Genomic DNA, 19,112 nt, shown 5'->3' with positions numbered 1-19,112 from the left:
TAGTATATTTTTAGTCCGTTGAATTATATTATGTGACTTAACAAAAGACATAAGACATTTGAAGGGAGAAAATGAGGTAAAATAATTTACCTGCTTCATCTACAAATTTCTCAAAATGCACTAAAAATGTCAAAACTAAAGAACAAAATCAAATTCAGTTACACACAAAATTAGCCTTAAAGTAAATCAGTCCCAACTCAAATTTTAACAAAAATTAAACTCTAACATTAATATTTTTTTCTTAAATGGTTAAATTTATATTAGAAATATATTTTATAATATATTTATATGTTATACAGTTTTTTTATTTTTTTATTTTTATTAAATCACAAGAAAGTCTATTTAGAGAGTAGAAAGTAAAATTTATTCGTAAATTGAAATTAAAATTCCCGAATTAATTTGATTTTTTATTCCTTTAAACTTAAAGGTAAATAATTTGGATTTTATTTTCAGTTAAAAGAAATAGGTTAAATCTTATTTGCATTAATACGGAAAAAAAAAAAAAAAAAAAAAGGGAAAATCGGGGGAAAGAGACGGAGCCTTTGAGGAGTGCGGGCTAAAGCCTCTGTTCGCGTAAAAACGAGTCACCCTCGGCCAGACCTCTGAAATCTCTCTGCCGCCGCCGTCGCCGTCGCTGCGGCTCTGGTTCTCTGTCGTAATCTCGTCACTGGCGGAGCAAGCATCATGAAGTTTCAATTAGAGGATGTCACAGTCTACTTCCCTTACGATCACATTTACCCCGAGCAGTACGCTTACATGCTCGAGCTGAAGCGAGCTCTCGACGCCAAGGGCCATTGTCTTCTCGAAATGCCCACAGGCACTGGAAAAACCATTGCCCTCCTTTCCCTTATCACTAGCTACGTCCTCTCCAAGCCCCAAAACCCCGTCAAGCTCATCTACTGCACTCGCACTGTCCACGAAATGGAGAAGACCCTCGCCGAGCTCAGATTGCTCCATGATTATCAGGTTCAGCAGGTTGGCCCTCGCGCTCAGATCTTGGCTGTGGGGCTTTCTTCCAGGAAGAATCTGTGTGTCAATCCGAGTGTTTTGGCTTCAGAGAATCGGGATTCTGTCGATGCTGGTTGCCGCAAGCTGACGGCGAGTTGGGTTAGGGCCATGGCGGCCGAGAATCCCAATGTGCCCACTTGTGAATTCTTTGAGCAGTATGAAAAGGCGGGTTCCAGTGCGGTGTTGCCGCCGGGGGTTTATACGTTGCAGGTACTGGTTGAATTGATATTATGACTTGCACGAAATTTAGAATTCCCTATCTTTTTCTTTCCCTAATCACCAACGGTGGCCTAAATTGTGTAGCAGATACTAAGTAATTAAAACACTTATGCAGTCTTTTACTTTTATAGTGTAAATACGAATTGTTTCTTAAATCATTTATATATACTAGTTTATATTGCCAAAATTCCTCTAATATTCATTTCTATAGATGGAAATCATTTATGCCTTGAGTAGTTAATTCATGCAATTTCCTCACTGAATTAATAGGATCTGAGAGCTTTTGGGACAAAGAAGGGTTGGTGTCCTTACTTCTTGGCACGGCATATGGTACAGTTTGCAAATGTGGTAGTATATAGTTATCAATACTTGCTTGATCCCAAAGTAGCTAGCATTATATCCAAGGAAATGCAGCGAGAATCTGTTGTAGTGTTCGATGAGGCGCACAATATCGATAACGTGTGTATCGAAGCGCTTAGTGTTAGTGTGAGGAGGCAGACTATTGAAGGTGCCAGAAGAAATCTCAATAAGATGCGTCAGGAGATTGAGAGGTATAATCAGATGCTAAGTTGCTTTCTCTTAATCTCATGCCATATCTAGAAAGGCCATGGTTCATTTGTTTTTAGTGTTCTTATCGAGAAATTAATGTCTGGGTGTTTAGGTGTTTCTGTTACTTTTGAATTGAAATTTAATCAGTATTTTCCTTGATATGGTAGGAAGGTTTAAGGAAACTGATGCAGGTAGACTGCGTGCGGAATATAACAGGCTGGTAGATGGTTTGGCACAAAGAGGAAACCTACCTAGTATGTTTTACATTATTGCATTTGTGTAACAAGATTTCATGATTTTTTTTTGGATGATCGTTTCCTGGGATAATATCCTAATTTTCTTTAATTTTGTCATGCAGTTTCGGATACGTGGCTCTCTAACCCTGCTCTTCCAGATGATATTTTGAAGGAGGCTGTGCCAGGAAATATACGGCGAGCTGAACACTTTATACATGTGTTGCGGAGATTGGTTCAGTATCTTGAAGGACGTTTGGACACTGAAAATGTTGAGAAGGAAGGGCTTGTAACTTTTGTTAGCTCTATTGGTTCTCAGGCTGGAATTGACCAAAAAACCCTGAAGTTTTGTTATGATCGTCTCTACTCCCTCATGCTGACACTTGAAATTACCGACACTGATGAGTTTTTGCACGTACAGACCATATGTGACTTTGCAACACTCGTTGGGACATATGCACGAGGTTTCTCAATTATAATTGAGCCTGTTGATGAGAGAATGCCGCATATTCCTGACCCTGTACTGCAGGTTAGTTTATATCTGCCTTAATTCTCATATATATTTGTGTGTGTGTGTGTGTGTACTTCTTGAATACCTTTTGTATTATGGAATTTGGATGCTAAAAGTTTTGATCTTAAGTTTAGATGATCCCTTGATGGTGGAGAGGTGTTTAAGTTGGACCCTTCACAGATTGGTACATGTTTTTTGTCTCTAAATACGGTTCTGATCTTAAAGTGCGGATGCTTCGTATATTAGGAGAATACACACAACTTTTGCAACTCTTTTTCTCTGGGCTGGATGCTCTCTCTTCTTCTCCGATTTCAATATCGAGACTTTCCAGAAGAAGTACTAATAAAAAAGAAAAAAAGAGTGGGAAAAGAAAATCATAGAATCTTTCAAAACAAGGAACGATCCTCGGGGGAATTGCTCGAGTCTTCTCCTTTTTTTTTTCTTCCACTTTTATCCAGTTGGAGAAGTTTTTTTGTAATCTCCAAGGATGAGCTCTCCTTTTGCACCTTCTATTTAATCAATGAAATTGTTTCCTATCCAAAATAAAGAAAAAAAGTAAAAAGAAATCCTAAAGAAGTAAGCATCTATCTTTGTTCTCTAGTTGCATAGCCCCTAGCTCGTGCATGTTGCCATTGAATGAAATCTAAAATTGAACTTTATAGTTTTTTTTCAGTAATTATGTCCATTGTTTAAACTAAATTATTTATTAAATATTCCTTATTTTCTCCTCAGCTTAGCTGTCATGATGCCTCACTTGCTATTAAGCCTGTGTTTGAACGATTTCAATCAGTTGTGATTACATCTGGTACTCTGAGCCCAATTGATCTCTACCCTCGTTTGCTCAATTTTAATCCTGTTGTTAGCAGAAGTTTTACAATGTCCCTGACCAGAGACTGCATATGCCCAATGGTTCTCACTCGTGGCAGGTGTGTGGTTCTGTTGAAATACATTACCCATTTGTTCTATATATTATTATTAAAGTTTAATTATTATTCTTTTTTAGTAAAACGTAGGATCTTCTATACTGAACATAGTTTGTTTTGTTGCTATAGTGACCAGCTTCCAGTAAGTACTAAATTTGATATGAGAAGCGATCTTGGTGTGGTAAGGAATTACGGTAGGCTCTTGCTCGAGATGGTTTCAGCAGTTCCTGATGGGATAGTATGTTTCTTCGTCAGTTACTCATATATGGATGGGATTGTAAATAGTTGGAATGAAACTGGCATACTAAAGGTGACGATTACTCATGTTTGGCTTGGTAACAGCTTTTTAGTGGGAATTAGTCTTAACATGATCCACCCTGATCGTAACTAAACGGTTGAACTCATTTCCTCAGGAAATAATGCAGCATAAACTTGTGTTCATTGAGACCCAAGATGTGGTGGAGACTACCCTGGCTCTTGACAATTACCGCAAGGCTTGTGATTGTGGGAGAGGTGCTGTATTTTTTTCCGTAGCCAGGTATCCTATTCCTCTGTCAATGCTCCCCCTATTTTTTCCTTTTGTTTTTTAGTCACCAGAATAGTGTGGTTCAAAAGGGGTTGTCTTATCCCTTTCGTACAAGTATAATGGTGAGATCCCACGTCGGTTGGATAGGGGAACGAAGCATTTCTTATAAAGGTTTGGAAACCTCTCCCTAGTAGACGTGTTTTAAAACCTTGAGGGAAAGCCCTTGAAGGGAGTTCGGTCGAAGGTATTGACTTTCCTATGTAAAACCTGATATGTAGTGAATTTGACCTTGCGGATTTTAATCTTCCAAAGAGAGGAGAAAGCCAAGGCAATATGAGGGAGAGGAGTTGCATAAAGTGTTAAAGAACAAATGGCATAAGAAGTCCCCAAAATGATTAGGAGTCCAAACTCTAAAGTCCTTCCCCAAACGCACACATATAGGTCACAAAGGATAGAAAAAAAGGCCATTGCTTTTGTTCTCTCTCTATCGAAAAGAGGATGACAAAAGCCTAAGGAAAGTGAAAAGGAGGAATTTGAGGAAGACAGGAGAAGTCACCAAATGTTACTTCATATCTGAAAGGTGGTATAGACGTGGAAACAAAGCACAGAGGGGAGAACCCCCACCCCCACATTCCTCTAAAAAACAAATCTTTGAGCCCTCTACAAAACATTTCATAATATTTCATAAGCTGGGAGAAGAAAGGGAATCGAGAAGAGATAGCTAAATAGAGGCTCTGTGTAGACAATGATGATTTATTTTCTTCATTGTCAATATAACTTTTTGATAGCATTTTGCTTGGACACCGTTTCAAAAAGAAATGAAGATGTTCCGGCTACAATTGTTAGATATATTTTTTTTTTTTCGAGTTTTGGTTAATATAAAATAAAACAATAGATTCTTCAATGGTATAAAAAAAAAAAAAACCATAGATATTTGATGTAATTTTTGTTGGCCTTTCTTCGTGCAAATTTCTTTTCCACTTGATATCTATGGTTTATGTGATCTTTGTACCAAATGGAATAATTGTTTGTAATCTTTCTTGCTTGGGAGACTATCCTCTCCTTTTGTTGATTTCATACCATCTCTAAAATTATTGTATTCCTTCGGGAAAAAAGCTTTTAAATAACTTCATAGAGATGGAGATTACGAGGAGGGATCAAATGTAATTTGGAATTGATCTATGTTTATGCAGGGGGAAGGTTGCCGAAGGTATAGATTTTGATCGACATTATGGACGATTGGTGATAATGTTTGGTGTTCCTTTCCAGTACACATTAAGCAAGTGAGTTTCATCTTGTGACTTTCTAATGAGAAGCTTGTGGGGCAAAAATATGATTAATCAATGTAAAGCATTTTTCTGTTTCTAAATCAAAACCATGGGGTTTTTTATCCTCACAAGAACAGATGAAATTTTTTTAATTGAAAATTGAGTGTATTCCTTTCTTTTTGGGTGCGTAGGCTGTCCATAATGGTGTGGTCCTTTTTGTGTTAGACTTGGTTGTTTTTTACTGTTGTATATAATGATTTTGTTTTCAGAATTTTGCTTGCTCGGCTGGAGTATTTACGCGAGACATTTCAAATCAAGGAAGGGGATTTTTTAACTTTTGATGCTTTGGTATGGGAAACTTACTCTTCTAACTATCCGTTGAAGCTCTTTTTGGTGTATGGTGGAAATAATTGGTTCTGACAATTTGAGCAGAGACAAGCTGCACAATGTGTTGGTCGAGTTATCCGGTCGAAGGCTGACTACGGGATGATGATATTTGCTGATAAAAGGTTTGATTTTTACTTCATTGATATAGCTACGTAGTTTCAAGTAATTCCTCGTTTACCGAACATATTTTCAGTTATTACTCCAAGAGTTCACAAATCACAAGTTACTGATTCATTGTTCGCATGGATCTTAATTAGATGTATGAGTTTGTTCATACTAATTCAACTGTACAGCACCTTTTCAACTTTCCAAGTTGTAAACCACGTGAGTTAAAGTGCAATATTAGGATATCATACGAATGAGGTTGGTACATGAAAAAATAAAGCTATCTATAATGATGATTTATAAATAAAATAATCATACAGAATGCTGAAGAAACAATCATCGATTTTTAAGATAATTGTAAACCACGTGGATTTGGAACGTGTTTAAAAAATACCATGATATTTGCAATTTATTAGTACAAAATATATTGAAAAAGAATGTCTTGAAACTGTGATTTTTTTTTGGTCTTTGCAAGATTTTATCCTTTTTTTTACCTTTGTGCAGGTATAGCCGTCATGACAAGCGCTCTAAATTGCCTGGATGGATATTGTCACATTTACGTGATGCACATTTGAATTTGAGCACAGACATGGCACTGCACATAGCACGGGAGGTTCGTAATTCGTTACCGTCCTTGTCCTAGATATTGACAAATTTTTTATCATACACATCTACAAATGTTTGGCATTCAAATCAATTCATTTGTGTTCTAAGGATGCTGAATAATTTGAAGTTGCCAAATTTTTGGCATTTTGAGTTCGCAGTTGGAAGCAAAGTTTGGGTTAATTATCTTAAATGCATCTTCTATAAGATCTTAGCTTCCAAATGATTAAGAATGTCTGAGCATTTTCAGTTTCTACGTTACCGAAAAAATAATCGAATCGAAACAAAATCTGTGGGTGCAGTTCCTTAGGAAGATGGCACAACCCTATGATAAGGCGGGGAGCAGTGGTAGAAAGACCTTGTTGTCCCAAGAAGACTTAGAAAAGATGTCTGAAGCCAACATGAATGAGATGTTATATTAGTAATCTTAACACTGCAAATGGACTCTTTCTTAGTTCAGAGTGCTGTTTTACATTCATCTTGAATCCTACTTACCAAGTTCGTCTGATTCATCGGCCCGACAATTTGGTTCGATAGTTTGGAAAAGAAATTCCCTTCCGGGATTCTGCCGACAAGGAAAGAACTCAAATTTGAATGATGCCTGGTTATGGAATTGACAAGGGCTGATAACCTTTCTGAATGAAGAACTCCAGAAGAAATTTTGATCAAGTAACTTATAGTAGTATATATATAGAAACGATCTCTTGTTCTCTTTTAACTTGCAGCGTTACTCATTCTATTTTTTGGTTAACATCTCTGTTTATCTTTCAAGATTATGGTTGCTTTAGTTTCCTAATACTAACTTTAGCTGTTTGGCTGGGCTTGTTCCTGTTATTAACATTTTGATGCCTGTGCTACTTTTAACTAATAAAGCAGGTCGGAGCAGTAGAGTTTCTAGTTCGGGAATCGATGGAATGAAGTTACAAGTAAGAGTTCTTCGCTCTGATATTTTGAACCCATTCTAATCGTTTGGGTCGTAAATTTTTAGAACTCAAACTAACTTTTGCTAAGCTGTGAATCCAATCTAAACTAACTCATAAAATTAGGTTCGGTTTGGTTCGTTGCATTCTATTTAGTTCAATTAAATTCATTTTTCATATAGGTTCTATCATTCATGAACTATGTTGCAGGTAGAGATATCCATTTAACTTTGAATAAGTTAAATAGTTTTTAAAGCACCCATATTCGAAGGCTAGAAAGAGTAGAATGGTGCAAGAGAATATTTATTTAGAGTTTAACGTTCTTCATAGAAAGAACAGATAGAACAATGGTGCCTAACACCTAAGTTTTAAACTAAAACAACGCCTTCCGTGATAGTAATAGCTTTCCCTTGCAACACAACGTTCTCTTTCTGCTCGTCTAGATGGACGTTCAGTATTCCACTTCTAGGTGATGCCTAACCAAAAAGAAAGAACAAAAGAAAAGTTAACAGAACTAGCTAGAGAGAGAAGAGAGAGGAAAGAGAGAGAGAGTACCATATAAGCCACAAAATCAGACTTTCCCAACTTTTTTGCCCAATAGACTGCCAAAGCACAATGAGCCCTACCACATACAGCTTCCTGGACATGCAACACACGGTATATAAGAACGTGGTAGCTTTTGAGGTGTCTTGAGGTATTGTTAGGAATCCCGACCCTCCACAATGGTATGATATTGTCTATTTTGAGCATAAGCTCTCGTAGCTTTGCTTTTGGGCTTCCTCAAAAAGCTTCATACCAATGGAGATGTATTCCTTACTTATAAACCCATGATCATTTCCTAAGTTAGTCAACGTGGGACTCCCTCCCAACAATCCTCGACAGACACAAGAATTTGAAGAGTTAATACCTCGTTGATTCCAGATTTTGGGCAGAACATACGTGTATAAAAATCAAATTTTGACTCAGCCGAGGGAGAGGGTGCTCCAGTTATGATTATCCCACTTCCGGGACACTTCTTTATCTCATCAAAATTTGGTTCAAAATCTATTACGTCTTTTGCTGAAGGAAGAACAACCTGCAAAATATGTTGTATAAGTAGTGATTGTTCTTGTTGTATTATGAAGTAGATATCGAGATAGGGACGAGCAATATGAAGCGCTTTACCAAGAAATTATCAAAATTCTTTGAGACAACTATCTTTATGTCGATCATAGAATCAACATTCAATGCTTTGGAGATTATAGAAGCATCAGCAGAATCGACTTCAATCAACGGAATAGTTGGAAATTCGAATTCAATAAGGTAATTTTCTTGTGCTTCACTGTTATGAACGTCTGGAACTCGAAGTGGTTTGACCTCTGGAATCCTTTTAGTGGTTAGATTTCCTGAAAGCGTTGAAAACTCGATAGTGTCTGAATTTACTAAACCATATGAGAAGAGTGCGTGTGCTGCCGCTAGTGTTGCATGACCACACATCTCAATCTGAAAAAACTTGTGTAATCAGTACTCAGAGCATTACGTTCAAAATAGTTGATAGTGAAACGAAAGGGGGGAAAAGGAAAACCTCAGCGACCGGAGAGAACCATCTGAGGCTAAACTTGGAGGGCTTGAGCGAATCATTGGTTTGTTCTTTCTCGTTTATGCGAATCAAATAACACGTTATTGAGATATTAAACTCAGTAGCCAAAGCTTGCATCCATTCATCTTCTTTTTCCTCCTCTAATATACAAACAGCCGCTGGATTTCCCTTAAAAGGGGAATCAGTGAACGCATCAACCTATTTAATTACAAAGCTAAAAAATCAGTTCTTATTCAAAATCTACTTAGAGAGAAAAGAGAGAAAGAGACTGTTAAGGTAAAATACCACAAAATATTTGATTGCTTGTTTAGCAGCCATGGTTGAGGACGAGAGAGATGTTGTTCTTCTTATATTTTATCTCCTCACTTCCTCTATTTATCGAGAACATAAATTATTATTTCTTGAATACAAATATCCATTTAATCTCACCCAAGAAAATATTAATAATAACAATTTTTTTAAATTTAAAATAAAAAAATAATAATATTCTTACTATTAATATATAAACATAATCTTTTTATTTTTTTGAAGCATTTGTTCTCGTGGTGCCATCGTCCCATCCTTTTCATTCTTTTCCACTCGAATCTTAGGATGAAATTTCTATTCAAAACGCATAAATTTATATAAAAAAGTTTCTATTGGATATAAAATTTATATCCAAATTTGATAAATAAACTCGATGGTCATTTAAAAAGAAAATTAGATATTATGAAAATATATAGACTAAAATGAAAAAACAAAAATAAATATTTTAAAATTGTAAAAATCAAAATTTAAAAGTACATGGATCAAAAAAGAAATTTATTTTTGCAGAATAACGAAATGGTCATTATTAAGTTATTTTTTAGTTTTTTTTTTTTATCTAAAACAAATTGTTATAATATTTTTCAACGTTTATTTAAAGTTTTAAGAGTATTTTTTAAAAAGTTTAAAATGTTATTTTTATTAATTTTATATTTAATTAAAAAAAAAAAAAGGCATTTTCACAACCTATAATATGCCATTTTACATGATATTCTACAAGTTTTCTCTTTATTTCAAACATTTTTGTGTAAAATATAATATATATATTTTTTCACACCACCTCTAAAAAACGTGTAATATATATTTTGGTCCTTATTCTTTGATTCGTTTAAATCCTTATAATTTATGAAGCATATCTTTTTGTTCTTTCACTTTTAAAAGTTACGGCTTTCTTTCATTTTCATTTTTTTCACTCGAATATTAAAATAACATTTTATTCACTAAATTCATATTAAAAAGTTTTTATTATATTGCAAATAAAATATATGTTCAAATTTGATTAATACAATATAATGGTAACTTTTTTTAAATTAACTAGACTAAAATAACCTTCAGAAAAGTATATGGACTAGAATAATAAAAAATGGACGGATACCAAAATAAATATTTTAAAACTANATATATATATATATATATAATTAGGGGCTTAAAAAAATAATGATCCGAAATCCAATTCTAATTCTATTGGATTAGGTTTAAATAAATGAAAATTTTTATAAGTTAAGTTGGTTCGAGTTACTCTAAAATAAAATTAGGTTGAACGGAGTCATTTGGATTTTATGTTAATTTTAAGTGATAAATTTTTTATTACGATAGGGCTATATATATATATATTTATTCAATTTCATAATTTTTTTTTTTAATATTCTCTAATCACTATAATAATTTTTCACTATTTATTTTATAACCTAATTTTTCAAAATGTATATTCAAACTCAGCTGTAAATTTTAATTAAAATTTTTAAAACAAATAATTAGATGTTTTGAAACTAATATTTTACTTTTATTAAAAACAAAAATTTGTATAAACTAATAACTTAACCCAACTCAAAAAATTTATGGTTAAATTGAGTTGGATTAATTATTTAATAATTGAATTGAGTCTAAAAAAATTAAATTATTCAAATTAATATAAAATATAAAATAAAAAAATATAATAGAAATGTTAAAATTAATATTTCATATATTAAATATATTAAATATAAAAGAAAAAAAAATATAATTATTGTACCTACATTAAATTTTAAAACAATTAGTGTATATATCTCATCTTTGGGTAGAACCAAATGTGTATCATGCACTTTCTTTACGACATGAGAATTCTTTATTTGATCACATTTTTTGACCCTAACAATGAGATCTGATTTTTCGACCCTAACAATGAGATCTGTATATTAACACATGTTTATCTCTAACAATGAGATCTGATTTTTCGACCCTAACAATGAGATCTGTATATTAACACATGTTTATCTAATAAAAGCTTTTTCGACCCTAACAATGAGATCTGTATATTAACACATGTTTATCTAATAAAAGCAAGGACTTCGAGTACCAATGATAATGCTAGCAGAAAATACCAAGGAATAATATCGAAGTCAGTCAGTTTTCTTCCTGTAATTTATGCATCAGCTGAGATAAAGCATATTGTCTTATTTCAAAAGAAAAAGGAGAGTTCTTACGTAAAGTTCTTAGAAAGGAAAGATATAACAGTACTTTTAATGACAACGGACTTGCGATTGTGCGACACTCACTTTCCAACGACAAGTGAGTTAAGCCAATTCGTTCTTGCATCGCCTACGGCCAAGCGACGTATGCTCGAGCCTCTAGCCTCGGTTTTAAGAGAAGGTTTGAGAAAATGATAGCAGAGAGAGATTTTAAAAAGAGAGATTTTTGAAAGAGACGTTATATAAGCAAGCAAGAGAGAAATAACAACGGCTCACAATATATAACATTCTGGGACATTTCAGGTCTAACAAGCCTAGACATGATATTTCTGAAAAGTCATACTTCCTAGAAATACAAAAGTAAAACACTACAATATGAAAAGACATAAAGAGTTGGGCTTGTAATGGGCAACACACGCCTTGGACGAGCATGACCGTGACATCTAACACCAAAGCTTCAAACTAAAACAACACCTTCCATGGTTGTAATAGCTTTCCCTCGCAACAGAACTCTCTTTTTCTGCTCGTCTAGATGGATATTCAATATTCCACTTCTAGGTGATGCCTACCCATAAACAAAGAACAACAGAAAATTTAACTGAACTGAACTGGCTAGAGAGAGAGAGAGGACAGAGAAAGAGAGAGAGAGTACCATATAAGCCACAAAATCAGATTTTCCCAACTTTTTGGCCCAATAGACTGCCAAGGAACAATGTGCACTACCACATACAGGGTCCTGAACATGCAACACAGGCATAATAAGACGTAATCTATAAAGAGTTTCGTAATCCAACCCACTTCTAAGCCGCCAAACAACTTGGAAAACGTCATTATTTGCATTTCAGATTCCAAGACTTCAATTTTGCGCATAATAAGAGAGGATTAGCATAAGCTAATGTCATGTATTTCCTTCACAATTTCTACACTCAAACCATTATAACATCAGGGAAGATTGAAGATTTAATACCTCGTTGATCCCATATTTGGGGCAGAAGAATCGGCTATAAAAATCAAACTTTGAATCACCAAGGGGTGCTCCAGTTATGATTACCCCAGTTCCTGGACACTTTCGTATCTCATCAAAGTTAGGTTCAAAATCTATTACTTCTTTTTCTGAAGGAAGAACAACCTGCAAAATATTGCAATATTGCATTAAGTTAAACGGTTCAAGTTAAATAGAGTTGATAGCAGAAAATCAAGGACAATCGAAAATCAAACCAATTGAAGGGCTTACCAAGATATTATCCAAATTCTTTGAGACAGTCATCCTTATGTCAATCATAGAAGCAACATTCAATGCTTTGGAGACGGATGAAACATCAGCAGAATCGACTTCAATCGACGAGATTGCTGGAAAATCCAATTCAATAAAGTAACTCTCGTGTGCTTCACCGTTATGGACATTGGAAACCCCATTTGGCTTGACCTCCGGAACCCTTTTAGCAGTTAGTTTTCCTGAAAGCGTTGAAAACTCAATAATGTCTGAATTTACTAAACCAGTTGAGAAGAGTGTGTGTGCAGCCGCCAATGTTGCATGACCACAGAGGTTAACCTGGAAAAAGATGTCTAATCAACAAGATTTACAGCAACAAAAGAATAATATTACCTTCATGAACAAAACAAAGAGTAAAGCAATTAGTATTTGCTGCGTGATAAAAAAGAAACTAATGCTACTTGATAAGATAATGGCCGCATCCCATCAATTTTTGTATAATTCAACAAAAGGAGAGATAGATTATACAATAAGGAAATAATTTAAGAATATTAGATTTGTTAAATTACAAATTTAATCATAAACTTTAAGAGTTATGTTCATTTAATCTTGGTACAAAGTTTCTGAACTTACAAGGGTTTAGGCCATTTCTAACTCCATCAGTTATCTAATAGGTATAAGCAATTGGTCACATGAACGACAAAATTCAGACAGAGAACCAATCAAATAAAAGTAAAAGTTCAAGGGGCCTATCAAAATCCTCCTACAGTATAAAGACTAAATGAATGGAACTTCAAATGTTAAAAAAATCTACAATACAGGGATTAGATTCACAAACCTCATCAAACTTATAATTGAACCTGCCAATTTTCCCCCATTCTTATCCCTTTGAATTGGATATGATCTTCATCAGAAAGCAATTACTTGGTAAAAAAATAAAAATATGATTGCTGACTACAAATAGCAATTCAAATCAGTTTTCAGTTCTAGATGTATTTTTCTCTAAATTTCACAATACTCGAAGCGCCAAGGTCAATTTCCATCTAAAACGAAAGCAGCAGACGTAATTTTTTGTTTCATAACTTCAATCAAACAAAATCAGAGCAATTGTTCAAAACAGTCGACATTGAAACGAAAGGGGAGAAGGAAAACCTCAGTAACAGGAGTGAACCATCTGAGGCCAAACTTGGGCGGCTTGAGCGAGCCATCGGTTTCTTCTTCCTCGTTTATGCGAACCAAATAACTCGTCTCTGAGATATTGAACTCAGCGGCCAAATCCTGCAGCCATTTATCATCTTTTTCTTCCTCTAATAGACAAACAGCCGCCGGATTTCCCTTGAAGGGAGTGTCAGTGAAGGCATCGACCTGTTTGATTACAAAAACGAAAATCAGTTCCGAATCAGAATCCGAATAAGAGAAAGAGATAGTTAAGGTGAAATACCACGAAGTACTTGACAGGATTCTTCGGCATTGTGGAGGAAGGGAGAGAAGAAGAGTGAGAACTGTGATTGTTGCAGAGAGAAGAGTTAATGAGGGCGAAGACGAACGAGGAAGAAAGTCGAGAGCCGCCTCCTCCATTCCGTCACTGCTTACGAAATTTTAAAAAACACACACAACTTTTTATTTTGGTCAATTCTCATTTGAATTATTTATTTTGGTCGTTTTTTATAATATCAAATATTCTTAATTTTTATAATAATTTAAAGAATAGGAGAGAGTGAGATTCAACCTGAACCATATTTTATAGATGGGCTAAGTTAACTCAAAACCTGATTGAACTGTGAACCATATTTTGTAGATCGGCTAAGTTAAACCAAGACCCAACCACAAAGTTAATCCGATTGAACTGTGAACCATATTTTATAGATCGGCTAAGTTAACCCAAGACCCAACCACAAAGTTCGAGCCTATGAACTAAACCAATTTTCCTGTTGTACAAAAATTCCAAAAAAGAAAAAAAAAAAAGAAATCTAACCCAACTTTGGGTTAGATAGTCTAGACCCAACCACAAAGTCCGAGGCTAGATTAGATAGTCTAAACCCAACCACAAAGTTCGAGCCAGGAACTAAACCAATTTTCTTGTTGTACTAAAAAATCTAACCCAACTTAAACCATCCGTTTTGGGTTAGATAGTCCAGACCTAACCACAAAGTTGAGCCTATGAACTAAACTAATTTTCTCTGTTGTCCAGGAATTAAAAAAAAAAACAAAAAAAATCTAATCCAACTCAATCCATACGGTTTTGAGTTAGAGAGTCCAAATTGTTTAGATCATCGGATCATACGAGTACCACTCAATAAACTAGGACAAAGTTCAAATGGGAGGAATATTCTTTGAGCATTTCAAAGTTTGGAAGTAAAATATACATAAAAATTCAAAGCTTAAGAACATTATTGAGATTCATTCCAACGTTCAAAGATATTTTGGTATAATTTATTCACATGCTTTTGCAAAGCATGTTCAAAAAGAGTACTAAATGTAATTTTGTGCAGAACTTTATGATTAAAAATTCATCTCATCTACATTAATTCGATCAATCCACAATCTTTCATCACAAGAACAATTCATCATTTGCCCACAATTTCAGCCACACTTATCGATCAACGCCCTAATAATACTTGGTCGAACCCGATCGAACTAAGAGAAGGAAGGCAGTTTTTGAATAAGAAACAAGGCATTTATCTATTCAAATGATACTAATGGTACAATTGGTGCCAAAAGAATGAGTGTCCAGCAGCAGAATTTGAGCAACTCTACACTACCTACACTCTAAATATACATTTGATATTATCGTAACGAGCATTAATTTATAGCTATCGAGTTTCTTTACCTAATGAATCGAAATTACCATGTTCCTTCTTTGGACATTTTTAGAAAATGGGTCAGAGTAATATTTGGGATCTCGACCAAGGCCTTCTTCTTCCTTGTTACCCGAGTCATCTTCGTAGAGCTGCCGTTCTTCAACTCGGGAACTGTCACAGAGTCCAAATTGTAGAACTACCAAGAAAACAATTTGCATGATGTCAAAATGATTCAGCCAAATATTTAGCTTATTCAGACTAAATGTACAAAATAGTACAACGACTGGGAAGACTCAAACCTCTTACCTCTTTTAATCGAGAGTGTTGTCTCAGAGTACATAGGGACAAGTTTTAAGATTTATTAGGAGTAGGACCTAAATTAAGATATTTGAAAGTAACGAGACTAAAATGAAATGAAACTCAAAGTACATAGACTAAAATGGTATTTCAACCTATCAAAATTTTGAGATTAATATGTCCTTTAACGTATAGATGTAAATAAGAGCAGTTTGTGTAAATTTCAACGGCTTTTATTTTTTCGGATAAGTTACAGTGAATCAGGTTGTATGAACTATGAAGTATATTTCGGATCTCATGGTTGAGCATGCTTATTTCCTTAAACTTAAACCCGGAGGAAATACCTCACAAACTCCATGTAGCAATAATCTGTGGAATGGGTCTCGAACCCGCAACGTTAGGACATCTTCTTTACTACCGTCCAAAACGAATGATCTTATGCTATTCTGAAAAACAAAAATGCAAGAAACTTATTACCAAATTATAAGTTAACTTGATTGATGCCTTGCTAGTTGCCACTCTTCAACAAACATTCAGATTCGCGATCACGTAAAAACAATGTTTTAAAGATGGAGAAAAAGCTTAACCTACCATATTAATCATCCAGTAAATGCAGGAANAAAAAAAAAAAAAAAAAAAAAAAAAAAAAAAAACTTGATGACTTTTTCTACACATACATACCTCAAAAGCTTCGACAAGCTCTGGAAGAAAGCTACGGCGAAGTGCCTCTCTCGTTTGACACTCAATTCTGCGCCAGGCATTCAAGAAAGCCACTTTGTCTGCATCAATATGACCCTTTCTCTTAATGGATGAGTTCTCCAAGACTCCAATGAACTTAGCCTAACAAGAAACTTACATAATTGGATTATGTTCTTAGATTAGGCATCTGCTTTACCGTTCTTTAATTTCCGAAACATTCAGCTGTACTGAGGTTCACAAAAATCAAAAGGGTAACATTAAAGTGAAAAGTACAAAGACCTCTTTATCCATGTCAATACTCCTAAATTTGTCCCAGTCTCCTGCATTAGTCATGGAGAATGTTGTGGGCCGTACATCGTCACCTGCAAAGTAACCTCAAACCATGATGAATCCTTTCACCAGGGTGAGGAATTTCTAGGCTCGAGTAAAGGGATCGATAAAAGTTAGCATAGACTAGATGAGAAGATATAGCCCTTCCCTCAAGGAATTAATAGTAAAGCCACTAGATATGACTTGGCAAATGCAACACTTACATTATTAAGCCATTCAAAATAGCTACTACTTCTAACAGGTGCTAAGTTTAGTAACTGATCAATTGGAAGTTTACTGAGAACTCTTAGGGTTTATATATCATAGTCTAGATCACTATATGCATAATAATATCTTCAATGTTCATAAAGTATACGTGTACGGTAGGAACTTTTGTCTCTTGTAATTATTTTTTATAGGATTTTGTTTTTTGTATGCATTTCTTTCATCATATCAATGATATGTTTTCTAATTCCTATTAAAAAAAAAGGTGTTAGAAAGGTTCTGATGGTCTTTCGAGAGAGGAGGGGTTTTTGAATTCTCCTGTCTTAACGAGTTGCGAAGAATTATAAAGCTTCCCCTCGCTCCCAAGGATGCCGAAATTAAAGACCATCCAGAAAATGTATCTCTTACATCTCCCTCCTTTCACTAAGTAAGCCTTCCTCGCCTAAGTCTTCAGCCCCCCAACCAACTAGTTACAAAATCAATCTCGACTCTCTTTCCTCACGTGCCTTCTCTCGTATAGATTCCCTAGGGGGATATCAAAAGAACAGCTACTTTGATGCCTTACCTCAAATCCTAAAGCATAACATAACACAAGGTGATGAACAAAAGAAGGCTCTACCTTCTGAAACATCTAGCATTTATATTATTCAGAAATAACTCTAATCACAGCTTGCATAGTTACGAAAAGAACAAAGTCTTTATACGTATCACACCCCAAGGTGGTGGAGCAAACAAGCCTCTAATTTCTTCAGCATTCAAACGAGGAACAAGCTCCATCAAAAGACGATCATTTAACCATCTACGAGTCTTCCTATTAGTAACCTGAAAAGAGTAAGGAAAAAACGTTAGAAGTTAACAGAAAAAGCGAGTTGCCGTGGACAAAGACTAGCAAAAATTAAATAGGAAACTACAGTATTTATTTATCATTGGGGGGAAAAGCTAGTTTTCTTAAACAGGAGCATTTTAATAAGTTGTTGGGAGGTGATAACAATATGAACACCAGCAAATAATACAAACGATATGCACTTTTTTACCTCATATAATAAGAGAGTTGTCACTGGTATCACTAGGTAGCACATTTAAGCGTCGAGATGAATAGTTTTGATGGAATTCCAACTTCAAATTAGAGAACAGAAAACAACTACTTGACAACCTTGCCACACGAAGACGACTCCAAATAAAATTGAAAAGGTGACCCTTGAGAAAATGACCAGGAGAGGTTACTAGTTTTCCCTTAAAATGGAGCCATTCACATTAGCATACAACACAAAAGGAAACAAACACTTAGATTGATATCCATAATATCCCCAATTAAGCAGTGCACTTCTATTTCATCCCAAGCACATTGCAAAAGCATCATGTCGCATTAACAAAGCTATAATCAATACAAGTAAACAGCTCACAGAACAGTCCTGATGGAGATCATTATGGCCTAAGAAGAACATTTGCAACACTTCCAAACACCCTCACCTTCCCTGTTAAGCTCTCCAGAAATTCTATCTTCTTCTCAATTGACATATCCCGAGAATCCATATCACCTGGGAAATTAACTCAATAAGACGACTGAGAGAAATATAAATCCCAAAGAACATGTCAAAATCATATAACTGAAACAGGAAAAATCATTCCGGGTATAACTAAATCTACATACCGGATCCTTTATCAATAAGCAGATATGATTAACAAAAGAGAAGAAGTACCTTTGAGTGGATCACTGAGAGAGGAAAATGTAAAGCGATTCTCATGTCGTTTAAGAACATCAGTGGTCGCCATGATTGGAGTGGAAAACAGAGAATCTGATCGAAGCTCTACTCGTGCTTCTGCTCCGTGGATGGGATTGAAAATCTTGTTCGGAGACGGAAAGGGAGAATCGGCAAAAGGTGAAGATGAGGGAGATCAGAACAGTAGCGCAAAATCGAATCCAAGGCTTCGAAAAGGAGGAACGAACAGAGCGTTAGAAATTGCAAGAGCAACCGAGAGAAGGATTCGATACGGAAGAGTATTCTCTTTCAAATGGGATTGAGAAAGCGTCTTTCTCCGCCGCTCACCGCCGCCGAGACTATTCATGAAATGACAAAAATACCCTTCAGACGACAATGGTATGTGTGACCCGACCCGACCCGACCCGAAGTGCAACAAATTTTAAGAATGTTTACCGGGTACGACATGATTTAATATACCAAATTAGCATAACATTCTCGACAACATCGATCTAAAATTATCGAGGCCCGATGACTCTTCTACCCTTGCCTACTCATTTGTGCAT

The 19,112-nt window shown here is 35.1% G+C and overlaps 4 protein-coding genes across 7 annotated transcripts; 1 reads left to right on the top strand and 3 right to left on the bottom strand.

Annotated features, from left to right (window-relative positions):
* The first annotated feature begins 520 nt into the window (after positions 1–520).
* On the top strand, positions 521–7,172 carry LOC111807344 (DNA repair helicase XPD). The gene is made up of 12 exons (XM_023693027.1): positions 521–1,218; positions 1,498–1,778; positions 1,948–2,030; positions 2,135–2,538; positions 3,253–3,446; positions 3,573–3,753; positions 3,857–3,981; positions 5,163–5,252; positions 5,507–5,585; positions 5,670–5,746; positions 6,234–6,342; positions 6,635–7,172. The coding sequence occupies exons 1-12, from the start codon at positions 685–687 to the stop codon at positions 6,752–6,754; spliced, it is 2,277 nt and encodes a 758-aa protein (XP_023548795.1). The 5' UTR covers positions 521–684; the 3' UTR covers positions 6,755–7,172.
* Positions 7,173–7,531: 359 nt separating this feature from the next.
* LOC111806928 (uncharacterized isomerase BH0283-like) lies at positions 7,532–9,217 on the bottom strand. The gene is made up of 6 exons (XM_023692457.1): positions 9,117–9,217; positions 8,817–9,029; positions 8,417–8,734; positions 8,160–8,327; positions 7,808–7,891; positions 7,532–7,728 (listed from the first exon to the last, which is right to left on the bottom strand). Exons 1-6 carry the CDS (start codon positions 9,147–9,149, stop codon positions 7,621–7,623), a joined length of 924 nt encoding a protein of 307 aa, XP_023548225.1. The 5' UTR covers positions 9,150–9,217; the 3' UTR covers positions 7,532–7,620.
* Positions 9,218–11,558: 2,341 nt separating this feature from the next.
* Positions 11,559–14,108, bottom strand: LOC111806929 (uncharacterized isomerase BH0283-like). The gene is made up of 6 exons (XM_023692458.1): positions 13,957–14,108; positions 13,668–13,880; positions 12,537–12,854; positions 12,270–12,431; positions 11,955–12,038; positions 11,559–11,867 (listed from the first exon to the last, which is right to left on the bottom strand). Exons 1-6 carry the CDS (start codon positions 13,984–13,986, stop codon positions 11,760–11,762), a joined length of 915 nt encoding a protein of 304 aa, XP_023548226.1. The 5' UTR covers positions 13,987–14,108; the 3' UTR covers positions 11,559–11,759.
* A 910-nt stretch (positions 14,109–15,018) lies between these two features.
* LOC111806930 lies at positions 15,019–18,871 on the bottom strand. Of its 4 annotated transcripts, XM_023692459.1 has the most exons (7): positions 18,547–18,871; positions 18,317–18,384; positions 17,560–17,668; positions 16,592–16,674; positions 16,295–16,453; positions 15,958–16,059; positions 15,019–15,512 (listed from the first exon to the last, which is right to left on the bottom strand). In XM_023692459.1, the coding sequence occupies exons 1-7, from the start codon at positions 18,617–18,619 to the stop codon at positions 15,360–15,362; spliced, it is 747 nt and encodes a 248-aa protein (XP_023548227.1). In that variant the 5' UTR covers positions 18,620–18,871; the 3' UTR covers positions 15,019–15,359. The 4 variants fall into 4 exon arrangements, with proteins under 4 accessions (XP_023548227.1, XP_023548231.1, XP_023548229.1 ...); XM_023692463.1 differs by lacking the exon at positions 15,958–16,059; XM_023692461.1 differs by lacking the exon at positions 18,547–18,871 and having other exon boundaries at positions 18,250–18,334.
* Between the last annotated feature and the right edge of the window lie 241 nt (positions 18,872–19,112).

This window comes from Cucurbita pepo, chromosome LG12 (genome assembly GCF_002806865.2).
Source record: "Cucurbita pepo subsp. pepo cultivar mu-cu-16 chromosome LG12, ASM280686v2, whole genome shotgun sequence".
Lineage (NCBI taxonomy): Eukaryota > Viridiplantae > Streptophyta > Magnoliopsida > Cucurbitales > Cucurbitaceae > Cucurbita > Cucurbita pepo.
This window is presented reverse-complemented; position numbering and strand designations above follow the sequence as displayed.

Excerpts from the sequence above, each read along its gene's own strand:
- LOC111806930 (XM_023692459.1), bottom strand. The coding sequence starts at position 18,619 with ATGGCGACCACTGATGTTCTTAAACGACATGAGAATCGCTTTACATTT. Across the intron at positions 18,385-18,546 it reads TCTCAGTGATCCACTCAAAG|GTGATATGGATTCTCGGGAT; the intron begins GTACTTCTTCTC and ends TTAATTTCCCAG. Across the intron at positions 16,454-16,591 it reads GTATTGACATGGATAAAGAG|GCTAAGTTCATTGGAGTCTT; the intron begins GTCTTTGTACTT and ends GTTTCTTGTTAG.
- LOC111807344 (XM_023693027.1), top strand. The coding sequence starts at position 685 with ATGAAGTTTCAATTAGAGGATGTCACAGTCTACTTCCCTTACGATCAC. Across the intron at positions 1,779-1,947 it reads ATGCGTCAGGAGATTGAGAG|GTTTAAGGAAACTGATGCAG; the intron begins GTATAATCAGAT and ends TATGGTAGGAAG. Across the intron at positions 3,982-5,162 it reads GTATTTTTTTCCGTAGCCAG|GGGGAAGGTTGCCGAAGGTA; the intron begins GTATCCTATTCC and ends ATGTTTATGCAG.
- LOC111806928 (XM_023692457.1), bottom strand. The coding sequence starts at position 9,149 with ATGGCTGCTAAACAAGCAATCAAATATTTTGTG. Across the intron at positions 8,328-8,416 it reads AGAATTTTGATAATTTCTTG|GTTGTTCTTCCTTCAGCAAA; the intron begins GTAAAGCGCTTC and ends CATATTTTGCAG. Across the intron at positions 7,729-7,807 it reads CTGATTTTGTGGCTTATATG|GCATCACCTAGAAGTGGAAT; the intron begins GTACTCTCTCTC and ends CTTTTTGGTTAG.
- LOC111806929 (XM_023692458.1), bottom strand. The coding sequence starts at position 13,986 with ATGCCGAAGAATCCTGTCAAGTACTTCGTG. Across the intron at positions 12,855-13,667 it reads GGTTCACTCCTGTTACTGAG|GTTAACCTCTGTGGTCATGC; the intron begins GTTTTCCTTCTC and ends ATCTTTTTCCAG. Across the intron at positions 12,039-12,269 it reads CCAAATATGGGATCAACGAG|GACCCTGTATGTGGTAGTGC; the intron begins GTATTAAATCTT and ends TTGCATGTTCAG.